Source organism: Hyperoodon ampullatus (assembly GCF_949752795.1).
Source record: "Hyperoodon ampullatus genome assembly, chromosome: 14".
NCBI classification, from domain to species: domain Eukaryota; kingdom Metazoa; phylum Chordata; class Mammalia; order Artiodactyla; family Ziphiidae; genus Hyperoodon; species Hyperoodon ampullatus.
The window spans coordinates 40,088,067-40,112,334 of record NC_136927.1 but is presented as its reverse complement, the minus strand read 5'-3'; the positions used below and the strand labels follow the sequence as shown (position 1 = coordinate 40,112,334).

Sequence of the window (24,268 nt, the reverse complement as noted above, 5' to 3'; positions counted from 1 at the left end):
ATTAAATAATAATAGCTAACATTTATATGGTGATTGTTGTGTTCCAGGTACAGTTCCAAATGCTTTATGAAAATAAGCTCATTGAATCCTCACCACAAACCTATGGAGTGAGGACTATTTTTGTGTCGATTTTACAGCTGGGGAAGTTGAGGCACAGGGAGATTACCTTGTGAAAGTTCTCATGGCTGATAAATGCAGAGTTGGGATTCAAATCTGGGCAATGCAGCTGCAGTTTACTTGCTTGAATGTTATGCCCTCTAGAAAGGTAGAGAAGAACTTGGCAAAAGATCAGCTCTCGGGGCTGCAGAATAGAGAAGTATAAAAGAGAAACCCCAAGGTTCTGGTCTTGAGATTGGCCGTAGGATGCTGCTGGTCCAGAAATGAGTGGGCTGGGAAAGGGAGCTGCATTGTGGGGAGAAAGAGGTTGGGAACTCGGCGATGGAGCAAGAGATTTGAGAAGTGTGACCAGAGATGATTAGTGAGTGGCTATTGCGTAGGCTTTGGAATTAGGTTGGAGTACCTGCTTTGCTTTCTCTTTGCAAGTTTCAACATCTATCCAATGGGTTAACAATAGTACCTACCTCGAATTTTAGGATTAATGAGACAAAATAAGAGAAGTTCCTGGCACATTGCTTGGCACACACAGTGGGAGCCTAGTGAATGTGAATACTCTTCACAGGGGTTTGAATGGCCAGGATTGCCCGGGGTCCTGGCTGTGAACCACGAGTGTTGATATGAATATTTATTTGATGTCAGCCAGCTGGGTCCAGCTGATCAGTCTTCAAGCAAAGGCACTCTGACAGCCCATGCACCAAAACCTTGCAGGGAGCAGACCTAGAGGTACGGGGGTCCTTCCAGGCATCGGGTGCCTGCTTTCCTCCTCCTGCTCTCTGGCCTTTGCAGAAGGCTCCATACTGGGTCTCCAGAGCAGACACCCAGCTAGTTAAGCCCCTGGGGCCTTTCTCCCCATCCCCGATCATCTCCCCAGATGCCTTGTTTTTGACAAACTCGTAGTTCCCAGAGCTGCAGGTCGCTGCTTCAGAGTATTCATCACCTATTTACTCCATCTCCCAGATCCTTCCCTCTCCAAGGGTGCCTGGAGCCACTTTTCCCAAAGTGTGGGGTGAGATAACTTGATGTGACACACAGCTGCAATATTAGAGAGAAGTATTAGTGAGAAGGTTTTCCCCTTTCTGGTTCTCCTGATTAAGCCAAAGCAAGCGTCTTCTCTGGTGCCAGAGTATCTTAACTAATCTTTCTAACATTTTGGTTACATCCTTTTTACAAAGAGCAGGCAGCTGGCCTTCGGCTTAGAACAGGCAGCAGCTAGAGTATGGTGTGATTGTGTTGTTTTTACTGTATTTATTTTCCCAGTTACCATTTGCTTACGGCAAGCAATTCCAGTTTTCTTTTTTTACAGTAGTGGTATAAAGTTCACTTTCAAGATGGATTTATTGAAGTAAAAAAATGAGTCAATTTAAAGAGAAACATCAAATAAATAATGGTTAATGTGGTATGTGGATGTGAAACACTTCGCAACGGTTGAACTCAGATGACTGAGATTTGGGAAATGCTGGCAGAGGGAGGAAATCAGTCAAATTAGGAAGCAGAGGCTTGCCTCTAAACGCTGGCTCTGTTTATCAGCCCCTAAGATACTCTTCTTGAGCCTCTATTTCCTCACCTGCCAAAATGCGGATGATAATTCCTACTACATGTGGGGTTGTCTTAAGGATTCAATGAGGTAATTTGATGTATGGGTGTAATTTGCATACAATGACTCTCAAGTGTCAAACAAAACAAATTGTTACTAGTCTGCGCTTCACGAGGGTGTGAGGGTAGGCACGTGACTGGCTTCCCAGGACTTCGAGGTTGTAGCAGGGATGAAGTGTGGGCAATCACATACCCTCTCTGGCCTCAGTTTCCTCCTTGGTAAAATGGGGATATTTCTAGAGGATTAAATGGTACAATATGTGTAAGGTTGTAGAACACAACCAGGTACCAACAGTGTCAGGTAAGCATGAGCTCCTATGACCATAACTCTGCCCCCTTGAGTGACTGAACCCAGAAGTGGGAAGCTCCTTGGAGATGTGACGAGCTGGCATGTGCCACAAGCACCCCAGGACTCACTGTGGGCAGAGGTGACATCCATTTCTCATGCTTTTATTTATTTATTTATTCATTCATTCATTCATTTTTGGCTGTGTTGGGTCTTCGTTGCTGTGCGCGGGCTTTCTCTATTTGCAACGAGCGGGGGCTAGTCTTTGTTGCAGTGCGCGGGCTTCTCATTGTCATGGCTTCTCTTGTTGCGGAGCACGGACTCTAGGCATGCAGGCTTCAGTAGTTGTGGCACGTGGGCTCAGTAGTTGTGGCTTGCGGGCTCTGGAGCTCAGGCTCAGTAGTTGTGGTACATGGGCTTAGTTGCTCTGCAGCATGTGGGATCTTCCCAGTCCAGGGCACAAACCTGTGTCCCTTGCATTGGCAGGCAGATTCTTAACCACTGTGCCACCAGGGAAGCCCTTCTCATGCTTTCTGATATCAATTTTTCAAAATATTCAAATGTCCTTCCACTTTCTACCCCCCTGCCCCCATGCCTCTCAGAGCCTGTGCAAAGTACACCCTTCCCCCCAAAAAAGAATAGCTCCCATTTGGCTTCTATCTTCCTGCTATCATGCTTGCTGGGGACTGAATGGGGTCCCTCCCCACCATCCAAATTCACTTATCGAAGCCCTAACCCTTGATGTGGCGATATTTGGAGATGGGGCCTTTGGGAGGTAATTAGGTTAGATGAGGTCATGAGGGTGGGGCCCTCGTGATGGAGTTAGTGGCTCTGCCAAGTGAGGACACAGTGAGAAGGCAGCTGTCTGCAAGCCAGGAAGAGAGCCCTTGCCAAGAACCAAATCTGCTAGCACCCTGATCTTAAACTTCCCAGCCTCCAGAACTGTGAGAAATAAATGTCTATTGTTTAAGCCACCCTGATCTATAGTATTTGTTATGGCAGCCCAAACTCAGATAATGCTCACTCTACCCAGAATTCATCCAAAAATTAAAAAATATACATATTGATTATTTGCAGGGTGCTTATCATTTTACACATGAAGTTTTATTTAAGCCTCACAACTCTGTGGAGGAGAATACTGTACCGTGCTCCATTTTACAGATGAGGAGACTGAGGTTTGAAGGTCAAGTGGGTTTTCCCAAGGTCCTAGAGCTTCTGGGTCCCAGAGCCAGATTTTTGAACACGTGCTTGCCCCCAGTAGCTTACTGGGATTTAGGTGAGAGACACACAGGCTCTGACATTGGTAGGAACACCTTGCTGGCCTCAAGAGGTAAAGGAGGATCCTTCCTAGTGGCTAGAGTGTGGATGAGCAAAGCTCAGCTTCCAACACATACATGAGGCAGTTTGAGGGCAGGGCAAATGAATTTGTAAATTTGTGCAGGAATTACCCAGAAGAAACAAAGCACCCCAGCTCGGTTGGTTCCGACAAGGCAAAACCTTTAATATGTGAGTGCTTATTACAGTAGCTGCTTCAGGGCTCTGACATCTTTGATTTCTGGCCATGTTTTTCTAACACAGAAAGGTGAATGCCTCCCTCAGGGCCACCTGGGCTGTTGGTGTCCTGAGGATTTGGAGTGGACAATGGGGACAACTATGCACAAGTCTGGGGATTCGGAGATCCCCCCCACCCCCACCCCCAGCCACCACCTGTGACTTTGAGTAAAGTCCTCTTCCAAGGAGGGAAGAATGTGGAGGTCCTTCCAGTAAAGAAGGAAGAAAGGAAAACATCTGGCACAGATACACAGAGAGAGACGTCATGGGATTGGCTTGAAAAGTCGGGGAGGGACAGAGGGTTAGGACCTGGAGGGAGAGGGGCGAACTGGGGGAGAGGGCTGAGTCCATTTGGTTTCAGTCTTTGTAAAAAGTAATACCATCACGAGGACCATGCCATGCAACCTCAGAGACACCTCTGTCCACTTCCCACCGGGCTGTGCTGGCGTGGAGGGCAGAGGGCAGAAGTCAGTTCAGACGGGCGTGGTGCGCCTGTTGGCCGGATTATTATGCAACGACTCCTTGAACTCTTTGGGCGTGGAATTGTGGAACTGTAGAAAAGCATGGTCCCGGTCGGAGTTGAGGAGGGTCCCCATGGTGATCTTTGAGGGGTCCCGGGAGAGGGTGAACATTGAGATGTCAGTGGAAGGGATGGTGTGGAAGCCTTTGCTGATGGGGGACAGGTCTCGGGATCTGGGCTCTGTGGAGCGGGAACTTGACCGCCTCCGGAATCTATACCTGTAGGGTGGAAGGCGAGCAAAGGTAGATTTCTTCAGGAGCTCCGAGTGGGATTTGGCACGTAACTGCTGATGTTTTTCTATATAGATGTGCACAGCGACTACTCCTACAATTTCCGCGATGATGAAAGAGAAGGCTCCGAAATAAAAGGACCAGCCATAGGAGTAGCTCTTTTTGGAGTCACGCTGCCCGGGGTCTCCAGCATTGGCTGATATATAAACTATGATGCCGATGATGTTGCTTAACCCTAAGAGAAGGGGAAAGAAAAATACATCCTTTATAAACCGCAGAGGTAACTGTCACTTTTAGGCTGGAAATATCCATTTTAAAAAATGTGGAGTCAACAGGGAGAGAGGAGAATGGATTTATGGCCAGGAAATCCAGCTGCTGAGCTCTTCTTGCAGGGTCTGTCTCTTGGGAAATGAAGAATTCTGCCGCTCCATTCTGGGTGGGAAGCGTTCAGCTAAAGAATTCACCTTACTCTTTCCGCAAGTGCAGTAGAATTCAGAATGCACGTACTTTCCCTTAGAAGCAGTTCATTCCCTCAAAGCTTTATCTTCAGCAATAAGTCCTGATGACGGTAAAATGAACCAGATGCAGATCCCTGCCCTTGAGATCCTTACCATTAGCAGAAGAAACTGACATGAAAATGCAACTATAGCAGAATATAGTAAGGGTTCTTCCAGAGACACATATGAAATTGTTCAGGAGCAAAGAGAGAAAGAGAGAATGATTAAACCCCCTTGTTCTGAAGACAAGGTGACATTTAAGCTGGGTCCTGAACATCAGGAGATGAAAGGTGATTGACAACGGAGTTGAGAGTGACTTATTAGTAGGGTTGTAGCTTGGATGAAGGGGAGGTTGATGGTATCTTGAGCTAAAATAAGAGGCAGCAGAGAGAATAGGCTTAGAGAGGAGGAGGTGGGTTGGAAGTGCTTACTGAGAGTCGGAATGTGGTTGCTGAGTGGACATATATGGGTCTGGAGCTGCAGTTTGGGGAACGAATGGGGAAGGTGCAGTAGCTAAGTCTTTTTTTTTTTTTTTTTTGTGCGGTACGTGGGCCTCTCACTGTTGTGGCCCTTCCCGTTGTGGAGCACAGGCTCCGGACGCACAGGCTCAGCAGCCATGGCTCACAGGCCCAGCCGCTCCACGGCATGTGGGATCTTCCCGGACCAGGGCATGAACCTGTGTCCCCTGCATCGGCAGGCGGACTCTCAACCACTGCGCCACCAGGGGAGCCCATAAGTCTTTTTATCTGCACAGGATACGATAATGCTTTAGATTATCTGTTGTTCAAGCATCAAGAATTGGGCAACATGAAGCTGTTGTCCCCAGTAGACAAGGTCTGCCGACTTAGAGTCCCCATGTGCCAACAGAATAGCCCTGGAAAGAGCTGACTAGTCACTTGGAGAGAAATTGATTCTCCAGGAAGTAGTAAGAAGAAACAATAGAAACTGAGGGCCTGGGGGTTGCCCTCAGTGACTACTTCTCTCACATTATTGCTCCAAAGGTAGAATGTCTCTTTGTGTCCTTTGCTTTCAGGGTCTCATCCGGGCCTTGTTACCAATAATGACTCAGGGAGGTTGGTACATCACCTAAAGTCTCCTTGCCTCCAAATCCGGGCCACCTGTAGGGTGGTTCTGAATGGAAGCTGTTCCTCATTACAGTTCCCAGTACCAGTTGGTAAATAACCATTTCCAATGGCCTCCTGAGTATCCTCTCCATTCCTTGAATGCCCCATACTCTTCCTGGGGGTCCCCAAGATCTCCCTGGAGTCCAGCAACCAAAGGGTTAAAGCTTGGCATAGCAAGGGCCACCCCCACTCTGCTCCAGTGCTATCGTTCTGATTGGCTGGTGCTCATGCATTAAGGGGAATTCATATTTTGAATACTATCTCTGGCCATATTCCATCTAGGACTTACCCCTTAGAGGGCAGGGCCAAGGTCTGTTTCTTCCCTGTCTCCTCTTGGCCTTCCCCAGCGCAGGCCCTCAGCAGGTAGGTAGCGAGTTCTAATCACTGAGCTATTTCGTATTATGGGGGTTGACGCAGCCAGCCCTGTGTCAGGCTGCAGGAAACCACAGGATGAAAAACGGCTCCTCTTTCTAGAGTGTCAATTTGGCTTGAAGATGAGTAGGGAAGACACATTCTTTTATATTAAAATGAACATGAATATAATGAGGAGAGAGCAGAATTCACATGAATTTTTAAGTATAAATGGGAGACAGTCTTCAAAGACATTTCAGCTCATGGAAGGTGGCTTCTGGTGATGCCCCCTGACTTCCCAGGGCCCCATTTTCACTCTCCTCTGCCCACAGGTAAATTTTGGTGGCAAAGTTTGAGAAGCCCTGAAAGGAAGTCTTGCTGGGAAAAAACAAAAGAAGCTCAAGGAGAGGCTCGGATGTCAGCCCAGGTTAAAGGAAGCGGCAAGCCAAGTGAGTTGCCACTTATTTCTAGGGCACTGGTGATGTGCCAGGCACTGTGCAAAGTCTTTATATGCATGATCTCAATTAATCATTGCAACAGGCCTGCTTAAAAAAAAAAACACCCCTCTTTTACAGATGAGGAAACTGGGACACAGAGAAAATAAATAACTTTCCAAGTCAACACAGCTGGGAAATGGCAGAGGTGGGATTTGAACCCAGGACTGTCTCTTGGCCATGGGTGGATTTAGATTTCAGTAAAAAAGCTTAGGAAGAACTAGATGTAAGTGGGTAATCACTTTCTCCCAACCATTAGACCGTAAGCTCCCTAAGGGCAGACCTAGGCTAGGTTTGTTCATTACTATGGCCTCCTCTCCTTGCCCAGAGCCTGACCCAAACAAGAGTACTGTGCATATTTGTTGAATTGCATCAGCATGAGAATTAAATGGCACAATGTATATAGTAGCAGTTATTATGCATCCAGCAGTTACTGCGGGCTAGATGCAGTTCTAGGCTCTTTCCATATACCCACTATTTAATTATCTGAACAGCCTTAAATGGTAGAGCCATTATTATCCCCATTTTTCAGATGAGGAAACTGGGGCACAGAGTGGTTAAGAGACTTGCCCGAGGTTACCCAGCTGGGAAGTGGTGGAGCCATGATTTGCACCAGGCAGCCTGGCTTCAGAGCCCATGGTCTTGAGCATAATGCCCAGTGCCTGGCACATAGTAGGTACTCAATAAAGGGTTGTTGACTGCTTGCCTGAAACCACAGAACCTTAGAATAACTGAGCAAAAAAGAGACTTAGGGAGTGCTGAATCCTCCCAAATTTTCACTTTGTAGATGGAGAAACTGAGGCTCTTCAGGGTCCTCAGGGAGACCAGTGGTGGGGGGATAGCTAGGATGAGACCCGCAGCTTCTGGCTTCCCCTCAGGGCTTTGCTGCTGCTTCCCCTCATGTTCCCTGGTTCCCATATGTCTAATCTACCTGCCATCTCTCACAACACCCCTTGTGAGAAGAAGGTTGCTGGTGACACACTCTCCCTCAACAATCCCCTTGGGGGACAAAATAACGATCTTCTGTTTAGGAAACCCTCATATCAGCACAACACAGCATCCTCTGGGTCAGTCAGAGCCCAGGAGGTCTGGAGGGGGCCACCAGCAACTAGAACGTGTCTCAAAGCACCACAGGTCCCTGGGTTTACCAGCTGTTACCATCTGTCCACACAGAGCATCACCTTTGGGCTAATCTTATTCTCCTGACAAAATGGCGGCTTTCCCCCTGGTCTGTTGCTTGAGTTGGTTCCCAGAGACTATTTTATAGGATTGTTGGAAGGAGGTTGAACATAAAAATCACAATATTATTTTCTAGCATTGGAAAAGCAACACAGTATAGTTCCGAAGTTGGAAGCCCAGCATCCCGGCCTCCTCCGAGATCTTGCTCAAGTTTCTTCCCTACTGTTTTCCCTTCTGTGGAATGGGAAAGGTAGATGGCATCCAGCTCTACAGTGAGAGGCCCGCGTACCACACACACAAAAAAAACAAAAAAAATCACACTGAACCCATCTCTCAGGTCACACATTACACACACCATATATGCCCCCTGCCCACTATGTGCAGACATATACATGCACACTCTTTTTTTTTTTTTTTTTTTTTGCGGTACGCGGGCCTCTCACTGTTGTGGCCTCTCCCGTTGCGGAGCACAGGCTCCGGACGCGCAGGCTCAGCGGCCATGGCTCACGGGCCCAGCCGCTCCGCGGCACGTGGGATCTTCCCGGATCGGGGCACGAACCCGCGTCCCCTGCATCGGCAGGCGGACTCTCAACCACTGCGCCACCAGGGAAGCCCATGCACACTCTTATTAGTCATTCTCTGCCTCTCTAAGCTGACCTTCTCATCATCTCCCCTCTGTGCCTTCTCAGCTAGAATGTCAGCATCTTTGGTTCTAATTAAAGTCTTTGGTTCTCATTCTTTTTTTTTTTTTGGTTCTCATTCTTAACACACAAGTTGAACGTTTTCTTGTTCCTTCCCTGGAGGGAACCCTGAATAGCATTACTTTGTCCTGGTGGCCCTGCCTTGGGTTTGGTGTCTGTGATGCTCTCAGGGCTGAGACCAGATGCTCACCTGCAGAGACAAAAAAGATGCCCGCGCTGAGGATGACATTGTGTCTGCTGCGGTGGAACTCGCTGGCTGCCACGCAGAGTCCGCCAAAGAAGAGCAGCGTGACACTGAGGATGGGGAAGACGCTGGACGCCCTCACAGCCCCTGCGGAGAGAAAGAGAGAGGGTTCCCCCTGCACCCAGTCAGCCCCGGGATGCCCCCCCTCCACGGGCATGGGGGTGCCTGGTTGGAGGACAGCCCCTGAGCAGGAGGACAGAGCCTGCATCTAACATGGGTGCGAGACCAGTTCGGTCGCTCAGGGCCCTGTGCTTGAGGTTAATGCTCTTTAGTCACCATCCTGAAATTCTTAATAGCCTTATCTTGAATGTGTGTTTTATAAGTAAGTCTGATGGGTCAATGGAGCATGTGCCCTGGGCTTGGAGCCTCTACTCACGTGGCATCCCACCCCCATCACCTCCACACCTCCCGTTCTTCTTGGGATGGGTCCTCAGCTGCTCACTCCCCCGCCCCAACCAGAGACCACTGCCACCCTTGGCTTGTGGTGGGGGCCTGGGCATGGACGCTGGGAGAACCAGGGTTCTCTGAAAGCCCTAGGCACCTGCGAGGGTAGGCACTCACCCCTTGAGTGTTCCCGTGCCGGAGGGAGTGTGACATTTCATAGCAAATAAAAGACACCATGACAGATGGAGAGAGAGATGGCAGAAGAAAGGAGATAGCTTTTTTTGCCTGCGTTTTGAACCAGGAGCCCGGGATTTTCATTTTGCACTGGCCCCTGCAAATCATATAGCCGACAGGGCATCCTGGGACTCCCATTAGATCCCAAGCTGTTCACCGACACGCAGAGTCTGTCCCAGTACACACCTACATTTGCATAGTACTGAGTCTGGTAATGCCCATTTGATACCCATTTAGTCACTGAATAAACAAATGAAGTTAGTTATTCATTCAACCATATTTTCGGGCACCTACCGAATGCCAGGCGCTGTGCTGTGTCCTGGGGTACTGGTGGAAATGTTTAACCACCCCAAGGGTCAAATGCTGCCCTTCTAAGGGGAGGAAGGGGACGCTGGCTGAGGGCTGGAGCAGCAGCGTCCTAGAGACCCATGTGTTAACTCTTCAGCTGCTGGATCACAGAGAGGCCCTAAGGCTCTGGGGTGGAGGGACCTTCAGGTGGGGATCCCAGTATTTACCCAGCCAGTATAAGAGTATTTCCTGGAACACCTGGGCGAGAATATCAGTTGGATAAATTCTGTGTCCATTGAGGTACGAAAGAGCTAAGGTCCTGCCCTTATGGAGCTTACATTCTAATAGAGATGACGAGCAGGACCCGCTACCTAATTTGCAGGGCCCTGTGCAGAATGAAAATGCAAGGCCTCTTGTTCCAAAAGTATTAAGAATTTCAAGATGGCATGGTAACTAGACTTATCATGGTGATCATTTTGAAATGTAGAGAGGTACCAAATCACTATGTTGTGTAATGGAAACCAACATAGTGTTGTACATCAGATATACATCAAAAACAAACAAACAGACTCATAGAAAAAGAGATCAGATTTGTGGTTACCAGAGGTGGGGCTGGGGGGAGGGGGAATTAGAGGAAGGTGGTCAAAAGGCACCAACTTCCAGTTCTAAGATGAATAAGTACTAGGGATATAATGTACACCATGATAAATATAATTAACACAGCTGGATGTTATATATGAAAATTAAGAGAGTAAATCCTGAGTCCTCATCACAAGGAAAAACATTTTTTTCTATATCTTTAATTTTGTATCTATGTGAGGTGATGGATGTTCACTAAACTTACTGTGGTATCATTTCATGATGTATGGACGTCAAACCATTATGCTGTACACCTTAAACTTATACAGTGCTGTATGTCACTTATATATCAATAAAACTGGAAGAAAAAATAAAGGATGACCATCAAAAGCAAATTAAAAAAAGAAGAAGAAGAATTTTAAGCTAGTGAGAGCAGAGCATGGAGCCAGGTGTGGGGCTCTTGAAGGATGGTAAGAACCCAGGCCTGAGCTGACTGTGCCTTGGACTGGGGTGGCAGACAGGTGGGGAGAGGTGTCGGACTCAGGATAGATCCTGAAGGTAAAGCCAACAGAATTGGGGGTGGGATGTGAAAGCGTTGTTGAGCACCATGCCTGGTGCTTAGCCGCTGAGCCGGCAGTGGCATCTTTAAAGTCCCGGCACGCGTGCCGGAGGAGCAGTGGGGCAGCAGGAAGGTGGTTGGTTCATCTTTGGCGTGGAAGTTCAAAGCTCAGTGTTCAGAACTTTATGTCCCTGCATTTATTGTGTGTTTTCCTGTGGGTTCAGCCGCAGCCCTTCCTATTGCTACTGCATGGCGGTGCTCACGCTCTGAATGCAGAGGACTGGGTTTCCACAGCACCAGGACTGTTTCTGTTTGTTTGTTTGTTTTTCATTTTTATTTATTTATTTATATATATATATTTGGCTGCGTTGGGTCTTCGTTGCTGTGCGCGGGGTTTCTCTGGTTGTGGTGAGCGGGGGCTACTTTTCCTCGCGGTGCGTGGGCTTCTCACTGCAGTGGCTTCTCTTGTTGTGGAGCACAGGCTCTAGGCACGCGGGCTCAGTAGTTGTGGCACGGGGGCTCAGTAGTTGTGGTGCACGGGCTTAGTTGCTCCACGGCATATGGGATCTTCCCGGACCAGGGCTCGAACCTGTGTCCTCTGCATTGGCAGGTGGATTCTTAACCACTGCACCACCAGGGAAGTTCTGTTTGTTTGTTTTTATGGGAAAAGTTTTCTGCAAGTTTGGTAGCTGACTTAGCCTATGGGGATTGCCTGGGAGGGCCAATGGAGAACGGGGGTGAGGGGTCGACGAAAGCAGACAGGGGTGAAGTTCCCTTCATGAGGAGAAGAAAATGAAAGAGTTCTAGCTTTTGCTTAAGGATGGCCACCCCAAGTCCCCCACCACTGGGGCTGGGCAGACCAGGGTCCCAGTAACTGTCCCTGCTGCAATGGGGAAGTTTTGGGAGGGGCTTCAAACTGCCTAGAAACCTTGACGGGAGAAGTGAGGTGTAGGGGGAGGGATTCTGGCTGCCCTGACCCCTGGGAGTGTGACTAAATCAGTCCCCATCCTAGCTTCAGGCCAGTCAGTCACAGTCCTGGCCCAGGCCCGGCTTGCTCTGTGCTTCCCTGCTGCCACACAAACTTGCAGGAGGGAGGGCTGGCCCCCTGGTTCATTTAGCCCCCAGGTCAAGGGGGGGATCCCTGGGAAGTAGGCGCTGGGATCTTGGGTGGCCATAGCTTATTTATAACTTCTAAATATTTACACATATGACCTACGGGTTTCCATGTGAACCTTGGCCCTGGGACCCACAAATATTAGGAGTGGGTCTGTCCCCAGTGATTTCAAGCATGCACAAATCTTTAAAGCGATCATTTGCATTGTGTACTTGATGGGAATTGCTCGAATATTCAATGTGATGAGTTCAATTGATTAAAGGAGAGCACATTTAAAAAATTTTTTTTAGTTTCAAAGTATGATTAAAGTATGATTATGCCCAAAGGAGATGATCGGAACATTGGAAGCTACTGAATTGTGTTGGTTGTGTGTATTTGAAATGTGTGGCTATGAGATATGGGAATGTGATTGTTTCCCATGTGGTGCAGGAACCACTTGGCAACCAATTGGTGGCCAATCCCACCTCTACCCCACAAGTGAGATAAGAGCAGGTTCTATAAACTGAGGCTACAGGTGTCGGTCTCACACAGGACATGCTCTGCTGCCATTTTCTCCTAACTCAGTTTACCCTGGATTGGTTCTTTTTTTTTTTCCGGCTGTGCCACGGGGCTTGGGGGATCTTAGTTCCCCAACCAGGGATCGAACCCGGGCCCCCTGCAGTGGGACAACCAGGAAAGTCCCTGATTAAACCTTCTGCTGTAGGTTTAAGCTGCAGCCTCCCTAACCACACATGAGAAAGAGGAAATAGCAGAATAATCAATGTGCAGAATCCCACCCCACCAGGGTGTGGTCGCAACAGGAACTGGCAGCCCCTGTGCTGGATGGGCCCAGAGACCCATGCAGGAACGTGACCCTGGCGCCACGTGACTGGCTCGGGGATTCCAAAGTTCCCTGCAGGAAATTCGTGTGCTCAGGAAGGTCCCTCCTTAACTTGGTTCTGTGGCTGATGGTGAGGACCTCCACCTTCCCAGAGGGGAGAAATATATTTTGTCAGAAAAGCGATGGATCTCTTGGAAGAAATTAAAATCAGTTTTGCAAGTTGTGAAATAGAGGTCACAGTTCTGTTTAGTCCCCAATAGGGCAAACATCAAAGTAGGAAGGAAAAACAAAAACTACAGTCGCTCTGGTAAAACCCCACTGGAGATGACTTTAAAATCATCCTCAAAAGGAGGCCCAAGTAATCTACCCCAAACTTTGGTCAAGCTACCTCTCTAAACGTGGCCTCTATTCCCACATCAAATCCTTTTAAGCTGCTCATATAAGTTCTAGTTGGCATTTGGGTAAATCCTAGTAGATGGATAAGGACTGAAAAAAGAGAAATAATATGTTTATGTTTTAAAAATTAGCTTAGAAATGACTTTCTTTCAAATTGACCCCTCGCACCACTTCCATTGTTATGCGATTAAAGGCTCATATATAGACCCACTGCCCATCTGTAGACTAGCAAGCCTGAGTAGAGCTAACAATGATTTTCATTGTAAAAACACTCTTCTTGAGCTACGAGTTACAAGCATAACCCGAAGAGCACAATTTCTTGAAGTTTTTATGTATAACAGCAGTTTAAAAAAATGTTACATTTAACGCTAATAGTAAATTAGTCAATGCCTTAGAACTTTTCTTTTGAGTGAACTTGACACACCTCCCTGTTGAAGAAATTCTATCTAAATTACATTAAGTCTCCAGTCCTCTCTGTGCCTGGATGAATGTCAGGCCTGTGGCTGCCACTGGGCCTTGACCATTGCTCATCCCATGCCCCAGAAAAGAGCCAACACGTATGGCTTCGTGAGTACATGTTGGCCCCGGGCGGAGTGTAATGTGCATCAGCTTATTTAATTTTCATGACCCTGTCAGATGGATGACATTATCATCTTTATTGCTGACTATGAAGAAAGGGGAGAGATGAGAGGTAAAGCAGCCTGGCCCAGGTCCAGCCCAGCTAGTAGGGAGTCACCGGAGTAAAAGCTCGAGTCAACCGGGATCCAGAGCCCTTGCTCTAAGCCAGCACACTGTTGCCTCCTACGTGCTGCGTTTGTGACAGTTCCATGTCATATCCGGGTTACTGACCTTGGGACAATCTAGGGGGAGACACTAGTCCTGCCCCAATGAGATTGAAACTGAAGAGGGGTGAACCTTGGTTTGCTTTTATTCTCCCAGGCTTTGCCTCTTAGGACCTCGCCCATTAGCACCTCACCCATTAGCACTTAGCCCATTAGCACCTCAAATCAGCCCTCTGGGGAAGGTGAAAACTTGTATTCAAGTTGAAGAAAATCCTTAGATTTCCTCCTAAGCAGACTAAAAAGAACTTTTCAGTTTTGACACAGCTCCCGTTTTTTTGTTTTTTTTCCCCCTATTTCTATTTCATTGAAATGAAAGAGATTCAGATGTCAGAACCACCTGAATGTCTCTGTCTAGTAGCAAAGATTTTCCTGAAGCTTCTTTGCACGTATCCATTTCTGGGGCTGGGTATTGGGGAGGCTCAAACTCAGAGGCAGCTGGACAACCTCAGGGCAGCCCTCCTCACCCACCCCTCCCCGGGAGAACCCACGAAGGGGGAACTTACGCAGGAGATACTCAGCCGTGTCCTGTTCGTAGTCAGCATCTTCGGGGAAGTGATCAATTTTCTTGCACACGCCTCGGAAAGCCCCTGCGGAAACAAACGTGGCCCTGAGCTGGCGGGGGAGGGGTGGAAAGAGCCCCTGGGGCCCAGCCTGCATCCTCACCCCCACAGTGAAGATGCTTTATGGTTGTTGCAGGCTCTGCCTCGGTTGGCCCATCAGCATCTTTCTTAGGGCACAAAAGGGAGATCGGTAGAGGAAAAAAATAAAAATAAAGCCGAAGATGGAAACCTTCTGCTTCCTAGATTTTGCATGATGTTGGGATCTATTTAGAAGGGCAAAGAGCTATGAAGCATAAGGATTCATCAAGAGAACTATCTTGTCTTACCTTTTTCTTTTTTTCCCAATTAGTGAGGGGAAAGAGGAAAAGGAAGCAGAATATATATATACACACATATATTCATATATACTTATATATATTATATATATTATATATATATATATATATATTTATCTTCCCATTTTGCAGATGAGGAAGCTTGAGGCAGCTGGCCATAAGAATTTTGCTTGAAGTCATATGGGTAAATAGTAGAGCCAAACTTCCAATCAAGGCCTGCTGACTCCTCGGTGTGGATTCCAGGCATGGATTCTGGAGTAACCCGCCCTCCCTGATTGGATAACGCTCATATCTGACACAGGACCGCCCCCTTCCTCGCTCCCCTCGCCCAGGACCACAGCTTGCTGTGCTCTGTGCCTTCAGGGGGCACAGAATTGTGCAGGTGCACCCTGGGGAAACTGTCAGCATTTTCTTTCTTTTTCTTTCTTCGACATCAACCTGACTTAAGTTGTTGTGGGTGTTTGATAATCGCTGTGGTGTTTGTTAACTAGCCAATTAACCAATCTCTGGGGCAGCTAATGGCTCTGCCAGTTCTCATAAATGAGAAACAATTTCAGAACCTCTCACCACAACGCAGCATGAAATTATGCCTCATTGTTCTTGTCTCTGCCGGCAGAGCCGGCCTGGAGGTGAGGGGCAAGGTGGTGTCGTGGACAGTGGACAAGGTTTATGTTCACACATAGCTGGGCTTATATTTCAGAGCAGTTACTGTAAGAATTAAATAAGGCCATATATGAAGATGAGATAATTTTCACAAAGCTCTAGGCACTTCATGATAATGGCCAGCACTTTTTAAGTGCTTCTAGTGGGCTAGGCACAGAGCTGAAACCTACATTCTTCTCTCATTTACTCTCATCCACTGCCTTAGGAGGTAGGGACTATTCACACTGATATTTGATGATAAGACAACACAGGATCACAGAGGAAAGAGAGTTGTCACAGCTGGTGAAGGGAAGAATCAATATTTGAATGGGCTTTACCATTACAATATGAAGGTAGCCGTTATTATTATGCCTATTATTAACTCATAATAATGAGTACCATGTATTTTTTAAAATTTATTTTATTGAAGCATAGTTGATTTACAATGTTGTGTTAGTTTCTGCTGTACAGCAACATGATTCAGTTATACATATATATACATAATTTTTCATATTCTTTTCTATTATGGTTTATTACAGGATATTGAATATAGTTCCCTGTGCTATACACTAGGACCTTGTTGTTTATTCATTCTGTATATAATAGTTTGCATCTGCTAATCCCAAACTCCCATTCCATCCCTCCCATACTGCCACCCCCCCACCCTTGGCAACCACAAGTCTGTTCTGTGAGTCTGTTTCTGTTTTGTGGAAGTTCACTTATGTCATATTTTAGATTCCATATATAAGTGATATTATATGGTGTTTGTCTTTCTCTTTCTGACTTACTTCGCTTAGTATGATAATCTCTAGGTTCATCCATGTTGCTGAAAATGGCATTATTTCATTCTTTTTTATGGCTGAGTAATATTCCATTGTGTGTGTGTGTGTGTGTGTGTGTGTGTGTGTATCACATCCTCTTCATCCATTCATCTGTCAGTGGACATTTAGGTTGCTTCCATGTCTTAAAGAGTGCCATGTATTTAACACATACTATAAATAGCCTCCAAACCAGAGGCATTTCACAATAAATGCAATGTGATATGAGCCCATCCTCTTGGTTCTGATTCTCTGCTTACCAGGCAAAGAATGGACTCAGAACCAAGAGGGCGGGGTCTTGGAGAGAAGGCTTGAAGACTCAAGGAAATTCTTGGAAGAAAAACAAACTCAGAACTCCTTCCCTGATATTGAAAGAAGGCCTTCATTTTTCTTGTTTGGATTTTAGACTTTCATTCACAGATTCCTGTTTGCTTTTAAGCCCCATTGCCTTCCAGCTGGCTGGGTAACAAATCAGAATAAGTCACACACATGAAGCACTTACCATCTACCACGTGCCATTCTAAACACTTTACATGTTTTATCCTCTCTAGCTCTCAAGACAGCCTGGGGAGGTACCTGGTATTATGAGCCCTATTTTACAGATGAGGAAATCTGAAGTAAGTGATTTCCGCAAGGACACAGCTATAAGTGGCACACTCAAGGGTAAGTCTTCCAGACTCCAAAGCCAAGTTCATAGCCACTACTGTGAATTGCACTCTCTTCAACACATTTTAGAGTTGTAAGCAAAATCCTTTGCCAGATGGCTTTATGATAATTTCACGGTCCATCCACTGCTATGAATGGGACCAGTTGGTTTTTCCATCCACCGTGCTTTTTCCATGATGTGCATCAGGGGCCACAGAGCAGGACAAGGATGGTGGTTGTGGGACCACCTATCATTAGCTGTTTTACATTCTCCACAAAAGATTTCATAGGAAGGAAATGTTTAGCTAAAGATTAAATGTGAAAGCTACTGAAACAGACCAGTCAGAACCACGTGGGGATAAGGAACTACACACATGCTCACATCTGCTTGTGAAATGGGCCTTACCTAAGGTGGCTTAAGGCAGCCTGGAACTAGGATGTGGAGCCAGCAAACACCAGTAGCTCCTGGAGAAACAGTCACAAATTTTAAATGGTCTAAAGTGTCCCACCACCTCTTTTATATAGCCCACAAGCTAAGGCTGGTTTTTGCCTATGTAGATGATTAGAAAAAAATTAAAAGAAGAATACTGTTTCATGACAAGTAAAAAAATAGATGAAATTCAACTTTCAGTGTCTATAAATAAAATTGTATTGAAACACAACCATGCCCATTTGTTTATGGTTTTCATGCCAAATGGCAGAGCTGAGTAGTTGTGGCAGAGACGGCAAAGCCAAAAATATTGACTCTCTGGCTAAGGAAAATTTTGCTGATCACTGTCCTGGAGATTTCTGTCCTGGGAAGTAGCACACACTCTGGGAGTGCAAAAGTGGAAAGCAAACAGGAATTTGGGCCTTTGGGGACTGGAGGACGTACTCCAAGCTGGTGATTCTAAAGCAGATAATGCTCATCTATGGCAAATCTGGACTGCAGAATGGTTTGTTTGGTGTATTTGTTTGTTTTGTTCTGTTTTTTACTTGTAGTATTTTATTGTATTTTTAAAAAATTAAATATGCTGCTGCAATTTAAAATTCAGGATATGTCACATGAATGCTGATTTGCAGCTTCTCTTGAAAAATGGGGCTCTCTGTCCCACATTTCCATGGGAAAACAATCCTTAGCAGCTGGGCATCAGCAACACCCCCTTTGGACTGGGTGCCAGCTCTCTAGTTGGCCAAAGTTCCCCCCACCTCCCCAGGCCCTATGTCACTTGAGGAACCTATGGCAAATTACCTCTCCAAACCTCAGTTTCTTCTTCTCCAGGATAAAGATAATAACAATAATAACTTCATGCGGTTGTCATCATAATTAATTGAAGCTGTAATAGTAGTTACAGCACCTGGTGCTGTACTCAGCATTTTCCACAGAACTCTGTTAAAATCAGGTAATGACGTAAGGCACTTAGTACAGTTCCTGGCATGTGGTAAGAACTCAATAAATTATAGCTATTCCTACCATCGGTTTTGGTAGGTATTTTAGGACCAGAAGAGACACATTGGTGCCATGGTGAGATTTTAAAAAGCAATATACAAGGAAAGGGAGGGCTTCCCTGGTGGCGCAGTGGTTGAGAGTCCGCCTGCCGGTGCAGGGGACACGGGTTCGTGCCCCGGTCCGGGAAGATCCCACATGCCGCGGAGCGGCTGGGCCTGTGAGCCGTGGCTGCTGAGCCTGCGCGTCCGGAGCCTGTGCTCCGCAACGGCAGAGGCCACAACAGTGAGGGGTCCGCGTACCGCAAAAAAAAAAAAACCAAAAAAAAAAGGAAAGGGAATCAAGAAGTTCCCTGAGGAAGACTCCACACTGAAAATGAAGCTGCTGGCACAAGTCATACACTCATCAAAAAGTGAACTTGGCCATTCATATAAGTAGCATATTGCCAGCTCCCAGAAATAACCAGTATTTAGCATTTCTGTCTGTTTCCTTCCAGGCTCCCCTCACACCCCCTACTGCTCCCCCTACCCCCAGGCTTTCACACACAAATTGTTTTATAAAATCAGGATCTTGCTGGTCTTCTTTTCACTTACATTTTCTCATCAATATTTCCCCACATCAGTAAATCTAAGAGAAAAAGGATGGGGTTGGACTTGCCCATGAACTGCAGAGGCTGGAGCCAAAAGAGATGCTGAAAACAGGTACCCTGCAAGGATGAAGTCAGGATACAAAGATAAGCACTGTCCTAGCAGAGTTTAGGCTAAGGCACTGGGACAGAGAGAAGCAGAAACCAGGAACGTGGTAAACCAGAAGAAGGATCAGTGGTGGTTGGTCTGGGGGACAGATCCAGTGGTGACAGGTGAGAGGTGATGGGAACCCAGAGTAGAGCATGTAGAAGAGCTAGGCTGTGAGAATCCACAGACTCCAGGACCCCAGGAAGAGGTTTGGAACGGCAGATAGAGCCAGGAGAGATTTCCCGAAGTGTTGAAGTGTAATTACAGAGACTGGCTATGGGGTGACAACAAGCCTCATCCTGGGTAGAGAAGATTGTGCTAATGGTTCTTCTCTGGCTCAGACAATAGAAGGATACTTCCTTCCTATGAGGAAGGCGCCTCCTTTAAACCAAAAATCCTTCTCAAAGGTCAAACCCTAGAAATAGTCCCATTACAATCAAGAATGAGATATGAATGCCCACAATTGCCTTTATTATGTACCATGATTCTATAAGCTCCAGTGCAAGAAGAAATAAAACGGAATTAAGAGTTATACGCAATAGAAAAAAAATAGGGTAAAATTATCATTTTTCCAGGTGATAGAATAGTCTATTTGGGAAGCTGGAGGCAATTTGCTAGGAAAAAAATAGTAGAATGAATGAAAGAACTCAAGAAGTTGGCTTCTTCTAAGACATTAAACCATACAATAAAGCTGTAATAATTAAGTCATTGTGGCACTGACATTTAAAAGGAACATATATTAGGATATTTTTTCAAAGAAGAGAAATATTACAAAGAAAATAAGAAGCAGTCCATTATCCCGTATTCAGAGAATCCCTGTTAAATTAAAAGAATATATGTATGTAGTTAGAAAATTCAAACAGTATATACAGAATGGCACAAGATTAAAGTAAAAGTACTTCCCTCATCACCAAAAATTCTCTCACTTGATAACTTCGTAGAGTGATTTTTGTTAACTGAATGTTGAATGAAATCATGTCTAAGCTGAGATCTGAAGGTTAATTAAAAGTTAATCAGAGTAAGGGAGGTGTGTGCCTTCAGGCAGAGTGGAATAGTGTGTGAGGTGATGAGGGAGTGAGTGAGGTGATGGGAGTGAGTGAGTCCCCATGTGGGGGGTGGGGGTAGTAGTTCAGGGCTTTCAGAGGATCCGTGGTGGTTGGTCTGGGGGACAGATCCAGTGGTCACTGGTGACAGGTGATAATGTGATGGGTACCTGGGGTAGGGCAGATATGAGAACTGGGCTGTGAAGATTGATTGATTCAAACTTTTTCTCCTCCTTCCTTCCTTCCTCCCTCCCTCCTCCCTCCCCTCCCCTCCTTCCTTCCTTCCTTCCTTCCTTCCTTCCTTCCTTCCCTCCTTCCTTCATTCCAGCCTTACCCCAAATTTATCAGACACCCACAGTGTACCAGAGTTGTTTTAAGTCCTAGGAATTTGACTAGTGGCCAAGACAGAGAAGATTCAGGTCCTCAGAATTTACATTCTCACTGGAAAAGAGAGTCTATAAAGTCAATAAAAGAACAAGATAACTGTGCTCTGAAGGAAGCCCACAAGATGATGTGATGGGGACTGTGCATTGGGTGGGGGAGATGGTGGGCAATTTGGGGCAGGGTGGTTCGGGGGGACAGGTGAGCTCAGACATGATAAAAAGAAAGAGTCGGTTGTGTGAAGAGCCAGGGAAAGAGCTTTGTAGGCCAAGGGCACTGCAAGCACACAGGCTCTGGAGTTGGGAATGAGCTTGGTTAGTTTGGGGGACAGAAGAGAGGCCAGTGGGTGGAAGAGGGCCTATGGTGGCGGCGTTACCGGGTCCCTCAGCTGCACTTCTAGCTGTCCCTTCAGGACTGAGGTCTCTGGAATGTCTAGGAGGTTGGGTTGCACAAGGACCAATGTCAACTCCTTCTCTTCCTTAGGATCAGTGTAACCTAAAGGACCTATGTGGTCCTGAGTGGCTTCCAGACATGCAAGGGAGGCAGCCAGGATGGGGAGGGAGCCCCTAAAATGGGACATTTTTGTTTTTAACTGTTAAGGCCCTTGCCCCATATCTCCAGGGAAAGTGGTGCTTCCACATCCCTGGGCTCAGTCTCCATCCTGAGTATTTCCTTTCAGATCCGAGTACTGCAGGCACCCAGCCTGATCCTGGGAAATGGCCATCAATGGTCACGAAGTGGGGATTAGGCTGTTTTGGTGTGAATGTTTACAAACAAGTCAGATTCTTGCAATCCGGAGAAACAGAGCCTGCCCCCTCTTCAGCACGTACATATTTGACCTGGAGAGAGGTCGTGTGGTGCAGTGTAGGAGCAAAGCTTGGAGCCCTCAGGCCTGAGTTCGAATCTCTATTCCACCACTTACTAACTCACTAATTGGGCGACCCTGGGTGAGTTATTTATTCCCTTGAGTCTTTGTCTCCTCATCTGTTAAAATATCAATAATCTGCAGATGTTAGGATTTCTCAAAGAAGTAAGTACATTATCTGCACTTTGTTTAGATGTACTCTGGGCCAGGCATTGGGTTAAGGGATCTCTGGGTACTGCTTACCACCCCATGGAGCAGGCACTCTTACTGGTCATAGGCTGGGGTGAGGCGTATGGATTCTGGAGCCAGACTGCCTGCTTGTGAGTGCCAGCTGTGCCAGGTATTAGCCACAAGTTACTTAACTTATGTGTGTCTCAGTTTCCTCATCTGTAAACGGAGAATACTAACGGTATCTAGCTCGTGGGTTTTTTTGTTTGTTTGTTTGTTTGTTTGCTGTATGCAGGCCTCTCACTGTTGTGGCCTCTCCCGTTGCGGAGCACAGGCTCCGGATGCGCAGGCTCAGCGGCCATGGCTCACGGGCCCAGCCGCTCCGCGGCATGTGGAATCTTCCCGGACCGGGGCACGAACCCGTGTCCCCTGCATCGGCAGGCGGACTCTCAACCACTGCGCCACCTGGGAAACCCTGTGGGGTTTAATGAGGATTAGAAGAGTTAATATTTGTCAAGTGCTTTAGAGAGATGGTAAGTATTGTGCGTGTGTGCTAATTCAGTCAATCCATTTCTAGATGGGGAAACTGAGGCCTAAAACCAAGGTCTGTCTAACTAATCTCAGAGCCTGAGATCTTAGCAAAATCCCCTAAGTGGCACTAACACAGTGCTGGGCACCAAGAAGAGGGTTAACAAGGGACAGCTCTTAATGTTATTTGCGAACTCTGTTTCGAGCGTGGGGGGAGAGGAAGCCAGGGGGAAGCTGGAGATCGTGTCTCCTCCCTGCCACCCTCACATGGACATATCTACACAGGGGTAGACCTGTGTGTGTGTGCGTGCATGTGTGTGTGTGCGCGCGTGTGTGCATGCGCGTGCATGCGTGCGTGTGTGTGCGCATGCGTGTGTGTGTGCGTGTGCACCCATACAGGGCTGGGCCAGGCAGGCAGCCTGAGGAGCTGGCCCACCCCAGCAGGAATAGGCCTAGACCACCTGCTGTACCAAGTTTAGGCAAGGGCCAGACAGAGCTTTTCTGGGTCAGCTAAAGACAGCTCTGCCTTTAGGAGTTTGGGCCTCAAGTCAGGAGATACTAGACCCAGAGCAGAAAGACCTGGGGAAATGAGAGAGTCATCCACAGCCCAACCTTTTCAAGTTTGCGGTCCTGAAGGGAGACCCTGAATGGGGAGCAGCTGTCCCCAGGATGTCCCTCCTCGGATGGGAGGAGGTCCCATTGGCAGAGCCTCTCAGTGGTCTTCAGGAGGAGCCCCATCCGCCTCCCATGGACAGTGAGAAGCCCACATTGACGGTCCTGGGCACAATTGGGTGGCTGTGGCACCACCCAACCTGACAAAGGGTTACTTCTGAGCAGTCTCTGGACCGTTACCATGTGCTCAGAATGAGGGTGGATCCTCCTAACCAGCCCACCGAGCCCAGCGTCAGTGCCCAGAACCTGGTCCAGCCCAGAAACACAGCTAAACCAGTGCCCAGAGCTTGGCCGCATCTCAGCCACGAGTCCAGCTGAAATGCCAGGCCCCTGAAATCCAGCTCAGAATCAAAACCAAGGCTCACTGGAGACCAGGGCTCTGGGTCCAGTGATACAGGTCGTTTAAGTCCCCATTGTGATGAATCCGCCTTGAGAAATCAGGAAGGAAGAACAAACTTCAAGTTTGTCTGTGCCCCAGACGTACTTGTGTTAAGAAAGCAAAAGTCACCACCTGATTGTAAGAATGTTTGGTTTCCTGGTGTTAAAGCAGTGTTAAATATCCTCTTTATTACAGAGCATAAGTTACCTTAAAACGGTGGTTCTCAACATGGGCTGCAAATGGGAATTACGGGGGCTGGGGACACAGTAAGAAAATACCGATGCTCTGTTCTATCCCTGGAGATTCTTACTAATTAGTCAGGGCATCTGGAGTTTGCAGAGCTCCCCAGATGAGTCCAACTGTTCAGCTAAGGTTGAGACCCACAGCCTTTAGGGGAGTTCACTCATAAATAGGGACCATTATTTCACAGAAAATAATAAAGTTCAAAGATGTACTTCCAGCTTTATCTTGAAAATGAAAAGATCATTTATGAGAATATGTTTATTTTGTCTTATCTTTTCTTACTATGCACTAGGGTGAACGAAAAAGTAAGTTATGTGGATTTTTGGTGGGAAGGGGCATCCTTTGTCTGATAAAATCACATGATGGTCCGGTATGAAATCTTTCACTTTCCCAGCTGGATTATAAAGTCTGACTTTCAGAGCAGGATCATAAAGTGGGTCATTTCTGCAAAAAATATTTGAGCATGTCATCATTTTCTCAAGGGCTTCTCTTAATCCTTTAACATTCAAATCACTGGATGCGCCTATCACGTCATCCCTCTTGTCGGTTTGCTCTTCTCCCACTGTTAACCAGTGCCCCTCTGCCAAGCTCTTGGCCGCCCACGGCTGGCATGTCACACCACGCCAGCAGATCTTCAGTGCCCCTCACGTCCATCTCATGAAGTCCTGTGTATTTTGCGAGATACGCAATCTCACCTTGCAATCATTTTTGCCTCCTGTTTGCATT

At 46.9% G+C, this 24,268-nt stretch overlaps 1 protein-coding gene across 1 annotated transcript in view; it reads right to left on the bottom strand.

Annotated features, from left to right (window-relative positions):
* Positions 1-4,020: 4,020 nt before the first annotated feature.
* Positions 4,021-24,268, bottom strand: part of CACNG3 (calcium voltage-gated channel auxiliary subunit gamma 3) — a gene marked incomplete at both ends in the record, with an annotated part of 84,851 nt that continues 64,603 nt past the window's right edge. The window contains 3 exons of the mRNA XM_079718763.1: positions 4,021-4,532; positions 8,834-8,974; positions 14,607-14,690. Coding sequence (XP_079574889.1) covers positions 4,021-4,532; positions 8,834-8,974; positions 14,607-14,690 — 737 coding nt within the window. The remainder of the gene's footprint in view (positions 4,533-8,833; positions 8,975-14,606; positions 14,691-24,268) is intronic.